Genomic DNA, 19042 nt, shown 5'->3' with positions numbered 1-19042 from the left:
GAAAACCCAGGTAACTCAGATAAATACCATAAATGAATTATTTTAGTAATAGTCTTGATTTTTGTGCTGAGACACTGAGGATTATGTGGCTAAGAAAACATAGCTTTGGACTGAAATATGAATAATTTGATTTCTGATTAAATGCACTTTATTATGTAATTATCACTCTTTTGGGTGGGTTTTAAACTATACCATTTCTTTGTCCTGTGTTTAAGTGTAACCTGTTTTTTCTAGTTAAATATTACACAAGAATGAAAAGCTACATGGTAATCATCAGCTTTGTCCATGCACTCTTGGTACCCTGTGGTAGCAGTCTTTGTTTTCATTAGCTTTCCCAAATTGCTTTCTCGATCCTGAATCATAACTGATATTCTTTATTTTAGAGAATATTGCCAACTTGTACTCTTTTGAAGTGATTATGTCCCCTTCAGCTGAAAGACTGCTGTTTCAAATAGCAAAAACAAACAAAAAAACCACTCCAAAACCAAAATAAACCCACAACCCAACAATATTTTCCTTCTCAATGATGTTTTCCCATTCTCCCTGTACACAGAAGTATTATTTCCAGTCTGTGCTTTTGCCAGAGTGCTTTAATGTATCTTCTAGCTAATTCTGTGGGAAATGCCGTGTGATAATTTACTGAAGCTGGTTCTGTTTTCACCGTTCTTGCTGCCTCTTGAAGAAGACAAGGTCCAAGGACCCACGTGGCTTAAATCGCCTGAAATAAGTACTAATTACCTGAAGAATGGACATAGGAATGCCTCTTCCAAAGGGGAAGACATGAGTAAACAGACTGGAAACCTACTTTCCATACAATATTTAATATCACAAGGAAACTAGAAACTGAACATTTTGAAGGTTTGGTTGATGTTTTGGGTGTTTTAGACTACAAGCAAAATAAACTCCAAGTCATGAGCTAGCCCTAGAATCTATCTGTTATTGAATAAACTGCTGTTGCCATTAGTAGAGAAGAATATTTATTTCCAAGAAGTTAATACTTACTGCTGTGTTTAAGGTCCTGTATAACTATGATTTACTATATGTGAGTAATGTAGAAAGCCTATATTTTTTCTCCTAAAAATGCACTGAAATAGTATTTTATGTGGTACTTTATTGTACAGTTGTTTGATGTGCAATGTCAAAGTGTGACTATGGGCCTGAAAGTCTAGCACAAGTGTTGGCAAAGGGTTTTTTAAGCCCTAGCTTGAAGAAGAGAAGGATGACTGTGTGTGGTCTTCTCTGCCTCCACTAAACTTAAGCCTTCCACTTAGATGCTACATATATGAGGAAGTTGTTATCTTTGACTATTTTTTTTTCATTTCAATCTCTTGGCATTTGAATACTCTAGAAGACCCAGCTCCTCAGTCACCTCTCCACAGCTTGTTCAAAGATTTTTCCCTTCCTGAAAACTATTTTTTGCAAATTTGCATAAGCTACTTCACTGTGCCTCCCGAAACAATTAAACAATGTAATTGAAAAGGTCATAAAATTGGGATTTTTTGGGTTCTGGGGAAGGGTTATATATTCCCTAAGGAAACAATTATTTGGTCAGCTAGTCTCACAACTGTATTCTTGTATTTTAAATGTGACATTACGTGTATTACCAATATTCAGTGAAATGATCTGTCAGACAAATCAGTTGCATTTTCTAAATGGAATACAGCACAGTTATTTTTATATCTGACAGTATTTGAAAGAAAGCTGTTGCTAGCATAGTTTAGTTCTGTTTAGGATCCTGGTTGTAAATTGTCTGAAGCTTAATACTATTAAAAAAATTATAGCATATTCTCTAAGGACATCTATTCTCTAATGCACTCTTAAAAGAGAAATAGCGTAGGACTATTTTTACCAAATAGAATACTAAGTTAAAAAGCGCTGTGCAGTAAGTAGCAGTTCGTGTGCAAAGTACAGTGTTTCTTAACACAGTGGAAATTACTGACTAATTCTTTTAAGTTTCATTGCACTTTTAAAATAATACCTTTAATATCAACACTTGTATTTGAAATACCACTTTCCTTTCCATGGGAATGATAGCTTCTGCATTGTCCCAGTGACTTTGTCATATTGTATGCAGTTTGGGCAAAGTAAGGTTACCTTTATACTCTAGAATTTCAGTGCTCTTAGTATATATATATATTTTTTCCTTCCACTCTTGACTGATTGCTATAGCTTATGCATTTGTGCCTAGATCAGAAATTCTTTTCTAGGTGTAATTAGTTTGCCAGCGGTCATCATATGTGCCAGGATCTTCAGAATAAGCCCTAGAGAATCTGAATAGGTTATAAGTCCTTACTGTACATTGGCTATCTCTTCTCATTTCAATGTATTTTACTTGTATATTGAGAAAGCAGATATCACTCTGATCTTAAGCTGTATGTAGAATTGTTCTGTTAATTTACATCACTACATAGCATGTATTACACATGTGGGTCTGACTTTTTTGGACTTCATTGCTTTCAGAGTCTGTGCATTTTCTATACTACAGTGAAGCTGAGGTGCTCATCTTGGTTTTCTATTGTACATTTATGTCATTTTTATGTGTTGTGGAAAAAAAATAGTAACAATGTAAGAGAAAATAGTGGTTTTCAGGTAGAACTTTTATTACAATGCTGGAATTGACTATTCAGATTATCACCTTCCCTATTTAGTAGGGAAAATTACAGAAATGGGAATATGCTTGTATTCACCCCCACACAATATAATCAAAGAATATGTTTATATCAAAGAATATGACTTTGAAATTCTAAGTCAACTGTAATGCTTCACACCAAAATTCTGCTCTTGAGATTTTATTTTGTTCTTCCTTTGGTAAGAGGAGAATCCCCTTAAAAATCCCCTCTTGTCTATTTTTTAAGTCATCTCTATCAGAGATTTAATCACAATGATTGGAAACATAACTACTGTTGTGTGTTGTAAGATTTCTCACTTCTGTTTTTAACTTTTACTTTAAAAAAATGAAGAAGGATGTGTACTTATTTTCTAGAATCTTTCTAGTTTTGTTGTTACTCTCCCTCCTGTTATGCTCTAGTGAGTTATCCTGTTATCAGTCTAAATTACACACTGAGAGGAGGATTAGCTCTCCTAGCTGGTCATAAGAGCGTAGCTCAGAATTTCATAGTAAGTGGTGGTGGTGGTTACAGGTTTAACGTTATGTAAGATGAAGTCTTATTGAGTCTGTCATCATAGCATTCTACAATAACAAAATTAACCTGAGATATAAGCAGTATCCTGGAATGCTCTAGCAGTCTTCAAGGTCATGTTAGAATGGAAATTCTATTTGTGTGATTTTGTTTGTTTGTTTGTTTATTTCCTTTTTTAAAAAACCTAGTGAAACTCTTGAAATCCGTAGCTTGGAACAAATGGAATTCTTTTTTTTCCTTTTTTTTTGTTAACATTAATATACCTGCTTTTTCTCTCTGAACGGAATAATTTTGAAATGGAATACTGCAGTCAGAAATCATTTACATATTTATTCTGTTTTCAAATAAGGGACTGTGTCCTCACCTATCAAGGATGCATTTTTTTAAGAAAAAAAGGGGTGTTAATAATAGTAGCAATGTTTTAAAACTGTATGTTCTGATGTCCTCCATATCTCTACTGCTAGCTGTAAATAGTATTGACAAGTAATAACACTGACTGAAATTTTTAGAGGTAGGAGGTGTAAATGTACACTGCTGTGAGTCTGGCAGTGGCTGAGTGAGGGGGTATGCCATTTATCCCCATGTCACTTTTGAGCTTCTATAACATTCGTAGAATCTGTGTACAATAATTGAAGAATATTGCTGCCTGAGAAGGTGGTAATAATTGTAACTCAAGTCCTGATCTAGTGCATCTTTCCTCTCTGGTTAGGTAGTACCCAAGAGTTACTGGGATATCAGTGTAAACACAGAGCATATTGCAAAATATTTACTGGTTTCAAAAGAAGAAAGAGAAGAGTAAACATGGGAGCAAAATATATTGTGGTATTTAACTCTGATGTGGCAAGTGAAGGCTTCTCCTGTTAGTGAAATTTACATATAGTCAGATATGATGTGATGCAGCAATTCTCTAGAATTCAGAATTCTCTGGTATTTTTCCAGTTCAAGTTGCTTAGAATCACATTTCTAATAAATCCGTGTCTCCTAGCATGTCTTTTTAGTTCATTTGTGTTTATGCTGTTTGCGTGCCATCTCTTCATTTTGCATTTTTCTTTTGAAAGCCTTTTATCAGCTATTTGCTGTCTTTTCATGTACTTATTTTTTTGCTTGTTCTGAAAATAAAAAAAAATCTTGTTCTATTTTGGACTGGTTTCAGTTGTAATTGGTTGTCTTTTACATATAAGCTTTTAGAGTTAGATTTTGTTAAATGAAAATGTTACTTTACAGTGCATTGAGTTTTTCAAGTATCTTCAATAAATTAATGAAAATTGGCATTTATATACTATTACTATGTGCTATTATATAACTATATATTTGTATACTGGAAAAAAAGATTTTGTAAGTTAATATTTGGTAGCCAATACTTGTACTCAAAGTAATTATTTCCAGTGGACTTTGGAAAAAGAAATGTAAGGAGAAATTTTCGAGAACATGGGTACAGAATAGACTTCTGTTTCTTAGACTAAGATCATTCTCTTTGCTTTTAAGGCAATATTTAGTAAACTGCTAAAGTGGACAAGAAAGATCAACTTGAGTAGGATGGGGGAAACTGACAATATGCCTTGACTTGCTAAAAAGTAGAGCACAATAGCACTACTTATTTTTAAACACAGAAGCATTTGTTATGTAGGAAGACTCTTCTATTTGCATTCTGTGCAACCATTAGCTAGTGCTATGCAGCTTTAACTGTGACTTGGGAATCTCATACAGTGGTATCTTCAGAAGCCATGGGGCTGGTTATGGACTTGCTAGTTTCTGAGCTTTTACCTCCAATTTACCCTATGAATCATGCTAGTGTGTTTGTGTGCTGCTAAAGTAAGAAACAGGTAAAATTGTACTGCAGCAATGTGAAAACCAGTTGCTGATTTTGCTGGCTGGTTTCTAATTAGTAGTAGTAAAGCTGACTAATACAGGGAAGTGCATTTGGATACAATAAATGATAACTGTTAAACCAGTCATTGGTAGTTCAAGGTATGCTGTTGCCAATGTAAAGAGAAGAATATTGGCAGTAAGCAGTTGTAGATGTGTCACGTGCCCAGTGAGAATATGGATGTCCTGTCATTGACAGTATTCAAGGCCAGGTTAGATCCGGCATTGTGCAACCTGAGGTGGTGAAAGTTGCCCCTGCCTGTGGCAGGGAGGTTGGGCTAGATGATATTAAAGGTTCCTTCCAACCACAATGATCCTGTGGCTCTGTGATATTTATCACCAAGATGATATCACCAAGATATCACCAGCGGAAACTGGTTTAGAGCCTGTGGGCTCTAAACTGTCACTGGATATTTTCAAGTGTTGCCACTAGTTGTGGGTTTTTCAGCATCTCCTACACAACAGAAGTTAGAAACTGAATCTGATCAGTATCCTTGCCATATCTGGAAGCAAATTTTGTAGCTTCATTTTTCAGATATCTCTAAATGTACCTTGCACACAAAATGACCTAAACTCAAAAATATTGAAGTGAATTGAAAGACAGGAATGCCCAAAATGTGGTCAAATGTTCCCAATTGTGTCAGAGCATGCAGGAGACCAAATATTTGTTTTATGATTGTTAAGAATGTGATGCCAACTAAATTCTATCTAGAAGTAGTCATACATAGATAGCAATTAGTATCTGCATTTATTCAGGGGTAGGAGTGTGGTTCCAAAAAGGGGTCCAAAGATCAATTGTCAAATGAAATTACAACTTAGTAATTCTGAAGTCTTTAAAGATAGATTTTACAAGCAATATCTACTGTGCTGCCATTTGAGTAATACTTGAAGAATGATTTAGTGACTATTACTTTTACAAGTCTTTTTAGAGACTACCCAACTGAGCTTGCTCATCCGATATGACCTTTACAGCACTGAAGAACTGGTGATTTTTCTCACGTACATTGGTTTGAAGAGAGGCTCTTGCATTGCATTGGGCCATGGTAACTAACAGCAGAAGATGTGAGGGAAGTTAAGCTGATAGTATCTTTGTTAAGCTTTGTCATTACCTAAATAAAAGTATCTTCCAGAAAAACATATTTCCTAAATTTGATTACTGATGCTCCCTTCTTTAGTTTGTGGTTAAACACTTGAAGTTTTCAGTTTTCAGGGAAGTCACAATATTAAAAAATACAGTATATATTTATTGGTCTTATTTTAGGAGTAGCTGGTAAACAATAGTGTAGTAAATGATGGTGATGGTGGTTATTACACTGATAAGTGCTTGTTGATTTGTTTTTTTCTTTTATTTGTCTCATTTGGACTCTTTGGATTTTTAAATAATTCGGGGCAGGCTCAAACTGTGCCTGTCTATATCTATCTCTTTATATATAAAGTGGCTAAATGTCTCCAGAAAATTCTTAATCATTCCCCTATTTTTATCATGTAGACACATATTGAGACCAACAATTGGAAATAGAATTAGCACTGGGGACTGGCAGAGCCAGTACAAACGGAGGAGAGAGGGAAGAATAGGAACCCACCTGGATGAGTTCCTATGTGACGCACTGTAGATGGTCCTGTCCTGGCAGGGAGGTCAGACTAGGTGATCTTTCAAGGTCACTTCCAACCCTTGAGATTCTGTGATTCTGTCAATTACTTCCCTGGGCATAGAATTGAGTTTGATGGTCTGCTCATTTCTGAGTAGGTGAACTACTGGAGAACAACACTTCTCTTGATTATATTTCACTGGGGAAATTATGGGATTTTATCTTGTTGCAATTTCAATGGCATGTAATAACTTATTAACCTGTCTAGTCTGTGTTTATTATCCGTCCAATAAAGTTTAGACTTTATTGTGAAGGAAGCTCTTCCTGGAGCTGAACAGCCATAACTTTGTAAGATGACATTACTGTGCTTTGTTATATGGATATTGTAACTGGAACTTTAGCAGACACCAAGCATATTTTCTAGTACAGAAAGTAATAATGGACAGTTGCTTCTGTGCCAGGGTTAGATTAGTATGTAAATTGATAAGTGAAACACTTATTACTTGTAGGTCCTTGAAAATAACATATCATCAATGTATTTTTTGTTAAATAATGAATCTTGTATTTGACAATACATGCATGTGATTTCCAAGCGTTTGTTATACCCGTTTGTGTGTATAACCTCAAATAATTCCTACTTCATGTAGATTGTTTTTTCAATCTATAAAAGTAATTCTTACAGTAAGTGGAGGGGCTTTTGTCATGAGTACATGGATTGTGTATGCTCTAATAGCCTCAGGCTTTTCTCATGGGTTTTTCTTGTGCAAAATATTATAATTGTTTCAAACACATCTATTTTTGTGTATTATTTTTGTAGATGATTTTTGGTAGTGGTAGGATATGGAATTTTTTAGCGCAAACCTTCTGCAAGTTGAGTGGAATTCTAAACTTTCTCTGATATAAGAATGAACAGTTTGTTCCTGTTCTCGAAATAATAATGTTCGCTGACGTATTGATGTGTTTGTCAGTGTCTTGAGCCACTCTTGTCTTTAAATTATCATAAGGCTTAAAAACAGATCAATGGGATTTTTTCCTTCTTGAAATTGTAAAGATTTGCAAGGTACACAAACATATTTGATATATTAGTTAATCTTGTAAGCTGAAGGGGCCATTATGCAAATGTGTGCCTCCAGGATGATGCTGGTTTCTATGAGTTACATTTAATTCGTAAATGAAACACTTCTGTGATCAGTTTCTGTAATAATAGTCTTACATCAGTCATTAAAGGGAGATTTTTATGTTGCTCAGGCCATGCTTTTCATATTTATTAGGAGTAAGTACTTCCAATATTCTGAAATATGTTCTTTATTATAGACTTCCACATACACAAGTGTTCAGATAAATATATATTTAACCCTATGCACTAGTACACAGGCTGGGGGTCGAACTGCTGGAGAGCAGCTCTGCAAGAGAGAGACCTGGGAGTCCTGATTGATAATAAGCTAAATATGAGGCAGCGATGTGCCCTCGTGGCCAAGAAGGCCAATGGCAGCCTGGGATGCATCAGGAAGAGTGTGGCCAGCAGGTCAAGGGAGGTTTTTCTCCCCCTCTGCTTTGTCCTGGTGAGGCCTCATCTGGAGTCCTGTCTCCAGTTCTGGGCTCCTCAGCTCAAGAGGGACAGAGAACTGCTGGAGAGAGAGTCTAGCACATGGCCAGAACATCTGGGACTAGAACATCTTTCATATGAGGAAAGACTGTGGGAACGGGGGCTGTTTAGTCAGGAGGAGACTGAGAGGGAATCTCATTCATATTTACAAATATCTAAATGGTGGGTGTCAGGAGGTTGGGGCATCCCTTTTTTCTGTTGTATCCAGTAACAGGACAAGGGGTAATGGGATGAAGCTGGAACACAAAATGTTCCACTTAAACCTAAGAAAAAACTATTTCACTGTTGAGGTGAGGGAGCCCTGGCACAGGCTGCCCAGAAGGTTGTGGAGGCACCTTCCTTGGAGGTCTTCAAGACCCGCCTGGACATGTTCCTTTACAACCTGATCTAGGTGGCCCTGCTTCTGCAGGGGGATTGGACTAAATGATCTCTAAAGGTCCCTTCCAACCCCTACCATTCTATGGTTCTATGATATTATCTACACATATGCATACACAAAATATATATATGTAGCTATACAGAATAAAAATACACAAGGTTTAAAGAAACGCTTAGTGGTCCATCTAAATATTAGTGTACATCAAGAAAAGGTAATGATTCAGAGTCTAAAACTTTACACACTGCACAATAATATGGTTTCTAGTTTAAAATTCAGTAGATGTTAAAGCATGGCCCAGAACCAGAAATAATCTTTACTGAGGACAGATTAGATTCTAGGGAGTTGAAGAGAGGCAAAAGCAGTGTCTGTTTGAACAAGAGTGCATGACTGTGCCTCATCTAGTGGAGAGGACTGCAGCGTGAGTTACGGGATGTCAGCGTATACCTTCTCTGACCTGATATTGACTCATGTGCTCTGTTGTGCTGGTAGAAGTGTATGTGTAGCTTCCCAGTGATCTACATCAGTGAAATAATCCACTGGTAGGACTCACCCTCCCTCTACCCCAAAATAAATTTGATTTTATTTTCTCAGGTAGACAAATTTTTCAACTTTTATGTTGGTATGAATAGGTACCAGCAAATGTACTTCTTCAGAGGGAGGATGTGGTAAGAAGTTTTACTTCTGCATGTGAAATAGTGACTGTAAAGAAGGCTTCCTATATATGTGCAGTGTACTCATGGAAGCTAACACTGTAGTATTCAAAAGGAGCCCCTGTTTTTTCTGCCACTGAGATTACCATATCATCTCCTGAGCTAGATCTCTGTGTAGTCAACACGAGTCCTCTGGTGTGAGGAAGGAGAGAGACTGCTTTCTTCAGATTGGAAGTAGATTGGCAGTTTGAAATTACAGGCTAGATTTAAAGTAGGTAAATTCTAGCAGAGAGGAGAGGTTAAACCTGGGATGAGGGTCTGGAGGATTTCAAACTGAGTAGTTGAAAGAGGGAATGTGGGAATATGAAACATTGACAGGGTAATGTCAGAGATCATGCATAGCGCATCTACTGAGTATGAGTAAGGAGTTTTCCTTGTTCAATTCTATATAAGTAAATTAAAGATGATGGGTTTTTGTTTTATTCATTTCCTCGTTAATATGTTTCATGGGTATTTATGAACACTAGTTTTGCATTATTTTAAATAAAGACGGAACTTGTCTACAAGATGACCATTTTCAAGAATAAAGCTTTGTTCAGCCAAGGAGGTAGCAAATCTATGTTGTAGGTACCTTTATGAAATTATTTGCCTTTTCAGAAAGTATAAGAGGGTGAGAAAATGTTCATAGTTCTACCATGGAAATTTAAAAGGCCTTCTGGGAGATGATATCACAGAAATGAAGAAAGAAGCATTTTCCACGAGTGGGTGGTGATAAGGAAAGTTTAATATGTAGGAAGGAGGCCATCTGAATACCTAGAGATTGTCACAAAGACTCCTTGGTTCTCTAAGGCATTATAGTTTTCAATAATATATGTTAATTTTACTGTAAGAGTGGATTTTGTTTTCTAACATGGGAAATAAAAATCTTTAGTATTCTAAGTGATGGAAAACAAAGTCGAGGGATACTACAAAAACATACTTTCAGCTGACTGGGGAAAGAAAGGCTGTTCCTGTCGATCTTAATGTACTTCAAAGGTAACATTACTATGGAATAGCAATTGAATTGAGCATTGAGGTCAGCTTAAGTCCTTTGTAGCAGAATGCAGCTAAAAATTATTAGCAAAAGATGTTAACAAGGAGTGTGTTATATTTAGAAATAAACTACTTGTATTTATACAAAGCAAAAAACAACAACCAAAACAAAACCTAACCAAAGCCACCCAAAAAACCCTAGATTTTGGGTACCTAGAATCCTGGATCGGATTGGATTCCCACTGAGGTTCACAATTTACTCTCTACCCTGGTATGGTTATAATTGTGCATGGCTTTGTTTTATTTAGAGAGTTTTGGACTAAGAAGAACTAGTTCATATCAAGATCATGTTTATGAATATAAAAATACAAAATTGACCTGTGATGTCATTCTGACTTAGATCACTACCTCCTTCAGGCAGTGGATGTCATCTCCATATATTGCTTTGCTTAGTGATTACTCTCTTAAAATAATGAATGTTCCTTTCTCTCCTGCTTCCATATTAGTGATTAAATTTAATTCTGTATCAAATCCAATTTGGAAGATTTTTCTAGCCTATTTGACCTTGTCTCCTAAACTGATACCTTTGGAGCATCATCTTCCTTGAAATTTTAGTATTTATTTCTTCTCATGAATATCCAGTTTGCTTCATTATTATAATTTAGTACAAAGTTTCTATCTAAACCTCATCAATGTTAGTTGTTATTTTTTTTCCAAAACATTGGTTCAAATTTCTTACACTGTCCTGTGTTCAAGTGACAAGTGAATTATTATGTTTTTCTGGTCATTGAAGATGGGAAGAACTTCGGTAGAAATGTAGGATAGCAACTGTCTGGAATAGCATGCAATCAGAAGTAAAAGCTTCTGACAATGTTTGCAAAGGAATCTAAGGCAAATCACCTGCTGTGCAATGTCATGAAAAGCACCAGAGTTCCTAGGATTTTATTAAATTTTAAGATTTCAACTCTGCCAGGGTGAAAGTCAAGCAGAATCTATTATTTTACTAGAGAGAAAAGAAATCATGGTCTTTTGCAGTTCTCAATATTTGAATACATTGTTCTGCTGCAAATGGAAAACTAGAGTACTTAAACAGTATTAGAAGGCACTTATATAAATGTTATGGTTCTAAACTTTCTAGTTTTAGCTTCCACAGCGTGATGATATGATTTAAAAACATAGTTATTTTCAGTTAAGGAATAGAAACCTTACATTTTCTTTTGTAACACTTTCATATATTGTTCAACTATAATTTTTTGCTTGCTGAAAATTGGGCCATTCCAAAATAGAACTATTAGATATTAATTGGTTCCTCTCTTTATGGGTTCCTGTAGTAAGTGTTCAACACTGGGTATTTTGAGCTTACCTAGGAGCTTTACCCTCATATATGACTATCTCTAGTGCTTAATGCTCTAGCTGATCTGGAGCTCTTGCTCTGCTTTTTTTGTGAGCTTCTTAATGCCCGGTGCAATGTACTTCAGTCATCTCAGCTTCAACAGTGAAAGCTTTGCTTGTTGGTTAAATTTTCATTCTTGGTGTTGCTGGTGATGACCCTTCTATGATGAGGTACGTTCTGCCTCAACCAGACCTACAGAAGCTCTAAGCTTTAAGCTCTTTGGATAATATGGCTATGCAAGGGTCTTTGCAACATGAACTTTGTGGTCTACAACAGCTGACAGGCTTAATTGGGCTGCTGACCTGACAGTAATCCTGAGTACAAGTTTTCCAGTATTTGGAAATTTGTACAGGAATACAATATAGCAAACGTTGACAGGTTCATTAAAACTTGAGACTTTTGATTTAAAATTACTTACATGATGAGAAATTGTCTATGATCTAAATGGGAAAAAAATAGAGGAAATAATTTAAACATTTCTGTGTCTCTTTTCCATGGATAACAAGGAACCGTGTATAATGTGTTACGTATATAGAATATCCAAAATGCACACCTAATGAAATTAATGGGGTCACTGCACATGGTACTAGTGTGTGGCTTTTAAGATTCTTAATTCCAAAAGTCTGGACTTTTTTATGATAGTTCTGACTTTATTATGATAGTTCTCGTGGTTATTTAATTTCTTATATCAGATTGAGAGTGGGAAGATAGAAGCTATGTGCTCTTTTGCTAAAAAAAAAAAAAAAACCACCAAAGTATTTTGCAAAGTGCTGCTTTGATTTTTAAAACACTTTTGTGGAGTTTGGGGTAAGAGATTGGTATATAATCTGTGTCTACAAGTGGGGGACTATTACTGTGGGAAAATCATAGAAGTTAACAAGCAATTTAATAGAAACTACAGGGCTATAGCAGGAGCACCTACTAGTTCTTATCTTGTTTTGTTTTTCCAAAATATATAATAATTTGATCAAATGCTTTGTCTCTTGCAAAGCTAAAATAGTGTTTTTCTTTTAGCACTGTCATTACCACTCTGCTCTACCTTCAGAGCATTTTCAGTTTGGTTGCTTAATTCATCTTGAAGGGGTTGAATGACCTTGGACCTTCCCGCAGGCTGAATATGTTATATCTGCAGTTTTTTCCAGCCTGTGAAACTACTTATTTTGTGCATTTCTTTTTAAATGCTACAGTGTATTTAGTTGGTCAGGAAGGAAATATTTAAAATATGTCTATTTCTTGTTATTTTAGGCATTGGATCAAGACAGAACTGCACTACAGAAGGTGAAGAAATCTGTGAAAGCAATATATAATTCGGGGCAAGGTAAGACATTGTTGTCAGTTTTACATGAGAACCTAAGCATTTGATTTCCAATTTGAGGAGTGGCCTGGAGTTTATCGTGTTGAAGTATGTAACGCAGATGCTTATCTGTTCAAGAGTATTTGGACTTAAAAAAATTTTCCTCTGATTCTATGCCAGATTAATGTGCTCTCCAATTCTTTTGCCCTAGTACTTCTAAAACGCTTCTTAGAGGATTCCTGTAGGTAAATTTTCCTGCTGTCGTAACATTTCAAGCAGTTACCTTCAACTAGAAGAGTGACAAGACAGTGTCCTAGACTGGGTTTTTGGAATGAAGAATGACAACTTGTTTAAAAAGTTAAATATCTAAAAAGAAATATCTGCAGGTAGATGTGTTTGTTTCTTCAACAAACACATCCCTTCATAACATACAGTAAAATTGATGTATGTCCCTTCTTAGCTAAAATTACAGAATCACAGAATCTCAAGGGTTGGAAGGGACCTTGAAAGATCATCTGGTCCAACTCCTCTGCCAGAGCAGGACCACCTAGGGTAGCTCATGCTTGTCCAGGTGGGTTTTGAATGTCTTCAGAAAAGGAGACTCAACAGCCCATCTGGGCAGCCTGTTCCAGTGCTCCATCAACCTGACAGTGAAGAAATTTTTCCTTGTTTGGAACCTCTTAAAATGCTGGAGATTTATCACTATTTTTCTTGTTTGAAGACAGTCTTGATGTTAGTAATAACTTTGAGAGGATTTGTGGCAGGAGTATGAATCAATTTGAGTTTGGTAACAAATAACAGTCAAACACAGATCTATATACAAATAAGGTATTAAAAATGTTATCAAGCATAGCTGTCTTCTACCTCTGTTTCTCTTAACATCAAAAAGCTGTGCCAAGACAAGCAGGGTAGCAGAGCTGTACACCTTCCAGTAATCATCTGGCCATAAATGCCAGATTTTTAAAAATTCCAATTCCTCTTATTGTTAAGGAATAATCGGTTTAGCAAATATTTTCCTTATGCAGATCTACTTCTGAGCAGCTTTCATCTCTGTGTTGTCCCATTAAGTTGTGTTTACGGAAGCATGGGGGCTTTAAATACATTGTAGATTTTAAACTTTTCTGCCAATCAGTAATATTGTTGCTCTACTAAAACCATATTTTAATGGTGTTTTAGTTTTAGGCTTCTAGAAATAGTCAGATACTCCAAGTAACTTTTTTATTTGAAAGTACCTACTGATTAAATTTCAGAACTGATGAAAATTGTACAACACATAAGTGTTCTGCTTGTTTTGAAATACATAAATGATACTTGAGATTTTTATCTATAATTTCATTTGAGTCTTGTAATAAAGGTAATGTTTGCAGTGCCTGTAAGTAGGCCATACTGTATCATGAACTAGTTGCATTGAGTAAAAGCAATGTAAGGTTGATTAATGGTTTTAATTGGCTGCCTCTGTGCTTAAAAAGGAGCAGAGATATTTAGATAGCTGGTTTTCTCTTTTTTTTTTTCTCGAGACTTTTTTTTAGAGGTCCAAGTCAGCATGAATTCTTTTGGCTAAAGAAAACACTGTATGCAATACTCTAGCTCCCTCTTCAGAATATTGTTATGATAGACTACTTTATAATTTGAGAAGGCGTGCACAAGAGGTAATTTGTGCAGTTATTTATACAGATAAACCAAGATTAGTAAGAGCAGGACTAAAAGTATGTATTTTTCATGTGAAACTGAAAACAAAATGACTGAATTAAAAACTCAGTCATTTTGCCTGCTTGTATAAAGAAAAATGCTAAGCCAGCTATTTTTTTATGCTTCAGTGATGGAAGCGGATTTTGATAATGTTTAATTTCATGTCAAACATACTAAAACCAGTTTTAAAATACATTGTTGTTATCAGTTCAAGCACGAGTTAGGTAGCTCTTTTCATATTTCAGAAGAAAGCCTCTGACTTCATTTTGAGAACTCAGAATTGGAGTTTTGTTTTAAAAATATAATTATTGGCCAGAAAGTGAGACCATATTTAGCTAGTAGACTAGGAAATGTTTATTTAAAAACTCCCTTGCTTAATAATTTCTTTCAAAAAGTCTAGCTGGACTGGTGAGAAATATTTATTCGAGGCAATGGAAATTCTCTCTTTAGTTCACTAATCCAGTTCAGACTCTAGCAATAGTCATAGTTAGGGTTTTTGGGACTGTATTGGTGGGGGCGTTTTGTTTTGTTCTTTGCCTGAAGTAACATTTGAATAGTGACATCCACACAATGCCATGGCTCATACAGAATTCTTCAGAAAGCTCTAGCCCTCTGACATGTTGGTTTGTTCCTCTTTGCTGAATTATGAACTGCAAGGGACTCTCCTGTGTTATGAAGAGAGCTTAAACGTACTCAAATACTTTCTGGGTTTTATGTACATCCTTCACCAGTTTGTCATGTTCAGATTTACATCTACTGCTGTGGAAATGGAAACATCAGCAGAGAAATGTGGAAATACCTTAGAAAGGTCCCATCCCTTTCTCCCTATTTGAAAATACCATTTAGGAAATGTTTAGTACCTATTTATGAAATCTAGTGAGACATACAAATTGATGCCTCTTTCTTACCAATTCCTCTTTATCTGGCTTGCTGTTTATTTCTGGCATGATTGCAGCTGTAACTAAGGAACCCATCTCATGTGAATGATGCTTGAACTTAGAGAATCTGACTAGCTTTCCCATAACATTTGGATTGAATTGTAACAGCAGTAGATTGCACAATTAGTTTTGCTGTGGGTTTTTCAGTAGCTCTTTTTTCACTCGTTCTGTGCTATAACTCCCAAATATAGTCAAAAGGACTTGCACAATGGAGAAATAAAATACATAAAATCCATGTGAGACCAAAAGTACTGAGCCAGATCAGCAGTCTACATGGTCTCCCACAATGATCAACAGCAGATACTTGAGGAAGTAGAAAAATAGTGCAATGATGGAGTGATTTATTTTAATTTTTAACATTTTCTCAGCTCATAATGATATGAAGGCCAGGAATTACCCAAGTCACAATTGATATCGTGGTGATTGATATCATAGTTTTGCATCAGTCTAGTTAAATGCTCTCGTGCAAAGTTGATCCATTGGTGCTCTTCAGGCCTTAAGTCCCCTGAGGAGGAGACAGGACCTGTCTGTTTATCAAAGGGTTGATCCTAAGCCCACCACAGTGACACATTTGTAGTGAAATTGCAAGAATTTTACATGTTCTGGGGTGTGATAGTTTTTAGGGGGCTTTGAAGTGCCAAAGCTTGCTAAAGTAGTGTTGGAGGACTTTTTGGTGGATGAAGTCAAACTTGATTTGTGTCGTCTCTTGAAATAGATTTCTGGATTGAGTTGTTTTCATGGTCATGGTATCTCTCTTCTGAACTCAGCAGCCCTAGGGATTTTGAAGGTGTGGAATTTTGTTTGTTTTTGACAGAAGCTGTCACACTTAATCATCCTTATTATTTCTCCCAAATCATAGATTTTTTCTTTTTAAAAACAGCGAAGAGAAGTGAATTTTGGGCAACAGGAGCTGAACACAATAAATATTATGGGTTATCTCACACTGTGGCAATATTTTCATGTTACTCTATTGCATACTGATAGTCTTAATAATTTCTGATGTTCAGCTTTGATTTGCTTCATAGTGAATGTCAAGATGATATAACTCTAGAACCTGTTTTGATCTAGTGACTCAATCATTTCTTGACATTAGGAGTGTTTTCCCTCATGCGTTACACTGCCTAATGCACACTTTCATTCATTTACCATTTGATGTGGGATTCCACCTCTAACTTGGGAGCTACCCAAATGTAAACCTGATGCATAGGTTGTTAAACAATGTGGACTTTATCACTGTTCCATGCAGGACTTCAGTGGTGACCTCCCTCTGTTGAGAAAATGAACTCTTTATTCTTTCTTTTCCCCCACCACATCTTTTTGACATGTCTTTGGTGCACGGCTCATCCCTCTTGGTTTCTTAGTTCCTTTTAGTGTTTTGGTAAGGGACAGACCTTCTCAGAAATCCAAACAGATCATCTAAAGTGGATTTCCTCTCCCCATACACCTGTTGATCCCCTGAAGGAAGGACTTTTTTGAAGTAAAAATTTCTTTTTATAAAATCTGTGTCTCTTGTTGATAACTTTGTATTTATCCACATGTCCACCAGTTCTGTTCTGCACTGTCGTTTATACAAATTGCCTGAGGAATGTATCAGCATTAGTGCTCTGCTGGTGCATATTTGAATTTCCGAGTTCTCTCTTGAGCTCTTACTGAAAATAGCTATTATATTTGCTTCTTATTCTTCTTGTAGCATTGAGGCTGTTATAAATAAGAAGCTTTACTTTACAACTGCATAGTTTCCCTATTTTATTCTTTTGTATGTGAGTCTAAGTGGCTTGGTGTTGCTCATTTTGTCAGCTTTAGTGTTGGCACTCTCATATTCTGAAGCACAGTTGAAAGAAAATTGTTCCATGATAACTTCTTCAAGCATGTCAGTGATGGACACGGGTGCAAAAAGAAGCCATTTACCTTTCTGGACTGGTTTATCTCTCAGTGCTCTTATACTGTAATGATCTAGACAGCCTTGCAGACTTGCTGAGGTGCTTCTTTCTCTGGGAATCGCTGAAAGAGACTTTTAGTACTTTCTCCTCAGCAATTTCAGTCCAGAAGGCATTATTGTTACCAAGTCCACTTAATGTGACAGTCAAATATTTTTTTCTTTTGTATTATTTTTTCATGAGATTTCAGCTTTGTGGAGGATGAAAAGAGATACTTTCTTATTGCAAATAACTTCTTTGTCATCCCTTTTAACCTTGCCAACTTGCTTGCTTGTCTGTTTTCATATGTATATTTTTTATTCACAAAGACAACTTGGCTCTGACCTTGGTTATTTTTTCTTTGGCTACCCGTGGAGCAAAGCTGTTTTATAAGTGTAACATAAAAATAATTTCATAGAATCATAGAATGGTAGGGGTTGGAAGGGACGTTTAGAGATCATCTAGTCCAACCCCCCTGCGGAAGCAGGGTCACCTGGATCAGGTCACATAGGAACATGTCCAGGTGGGTCTTGAAGACCTCCAAGGACGGAGCCTCCACAGCCCCTCTGGGCAGCCTGTGCCACTGCTCCGTCACTCTCACAGTGAAATAGTTTTTTCTTATGTTTAAGAGGAACTTTTTGTGTTCCAGCTTCATCCCATTACCCCCTGTCCTGTTACTATCTGCTATAGAAAAAAGGGATGTCCCAACTTCCTGACACCCACCCTTTAGGTTTCAAGTTAAAGGTGTGGATTGTGGAAAAGAGAAGGTACATGTCTTTCAGCTCAGAAAATATCACTGCTTTGTACTACCTCTACTGTTCCATAGCAAGGTTCTCACATGGGCTCAGGTATTGGCTGCCTTGCCAGATCCCACTGGGGAGAGAATGATGAGTGAAGCCTCTTTGAAGGGAGCTGCCTTGTCAGTGAGAACAGAGCCCATCCTCAGTTGTCCCTGATGCTGGCACCTCTCAGGAAGCTGCTGAAGGAGGAGGATGTCCGTCTGGGGAAGTTGTTCTATTTTCATCATAGTAGTGAACTTTATTTACAATATGGAGAAGACAAAAGCCAGTTCTAGAAAGCAAATATAATCCTTTGTGTCTACGGCTGTCAGTGTTCATGTCTTACTGTCTAGGTTATTAAAACCCTTGTTGCAGTACTTGTATCTAAGGAAGTAAACACCATCATGCATATTCTCAATACAAAGGAAATTCTATTAGGATACACTAGGAAGCCATTTCTGTGTTTGTATGAGGCACTGATAGGGAGATTAAAGCAGGTTCTTTGCTCTAAGCGTTTTGGTTTTCAGATGTTACATTTTAGCATAGGATATGTTACAGATTTTACCTTCAAAGTCAAGTAGTCAACTCCTTTTCAACAGAAAATGTTTCATCTCCTTTTACAAGATGTACATTGATACTTTTGTAAAAGCTGTTAAATTTATTATTCTTACACAGTACCTGAGTTTTGTATGTATATGCTTGGTTATTAAAAAAGTTTTCCTTTGACATTATAATCAAAGCCTCATTTCTAGATTTAGGTGATTTGTGATC

The 19042-nt window shown here is 36.3% G+C and overlaps 1 protein-coding gene across 2 annotated transcripts in view; it reads left to right on the top strand.

Annotated features, from left to right (window-relative positions):
* The window catches only part of ASAP1 (ArfGAP with SH3 domain, ankyrin repeat and PH domain 1), a 157797-nt gene that overhangs the window by 63424 nt on the left and 75331 nt on the right, over window positions 1-19042 (top strand). For both annotated transcript variants that reach the window (XM_061994994.1, XM_061994995.1), the window contains one exon: window positions 12901-12973. In XM_061994994.1, coding sequence (XP_061850978.1) covers window positions 12901-12973 — 73 coding nt within the window. The remainder of the gene's footprint in view (window positions 1-12900; window positions 12974-19042) is intronic.

Source organism: Colius striatus, chromosome 4 (assembly GCF_028858725.1).
Source record: "Colius striatus isolate bColStr4 chromosome 4, bColStr4.1.hap1, whole genome shotgun sequence".
NCBI lineage: Eukaryota > Metazoa > Chordata > Aves > Coliiformes > Coliidae > Colius > Colius striatus.
The sequence above is the reverse complement of the archived record's forward strand: the minus strand, read 5'-3'. Positions and strand labels throughout refer to the sequence as shown.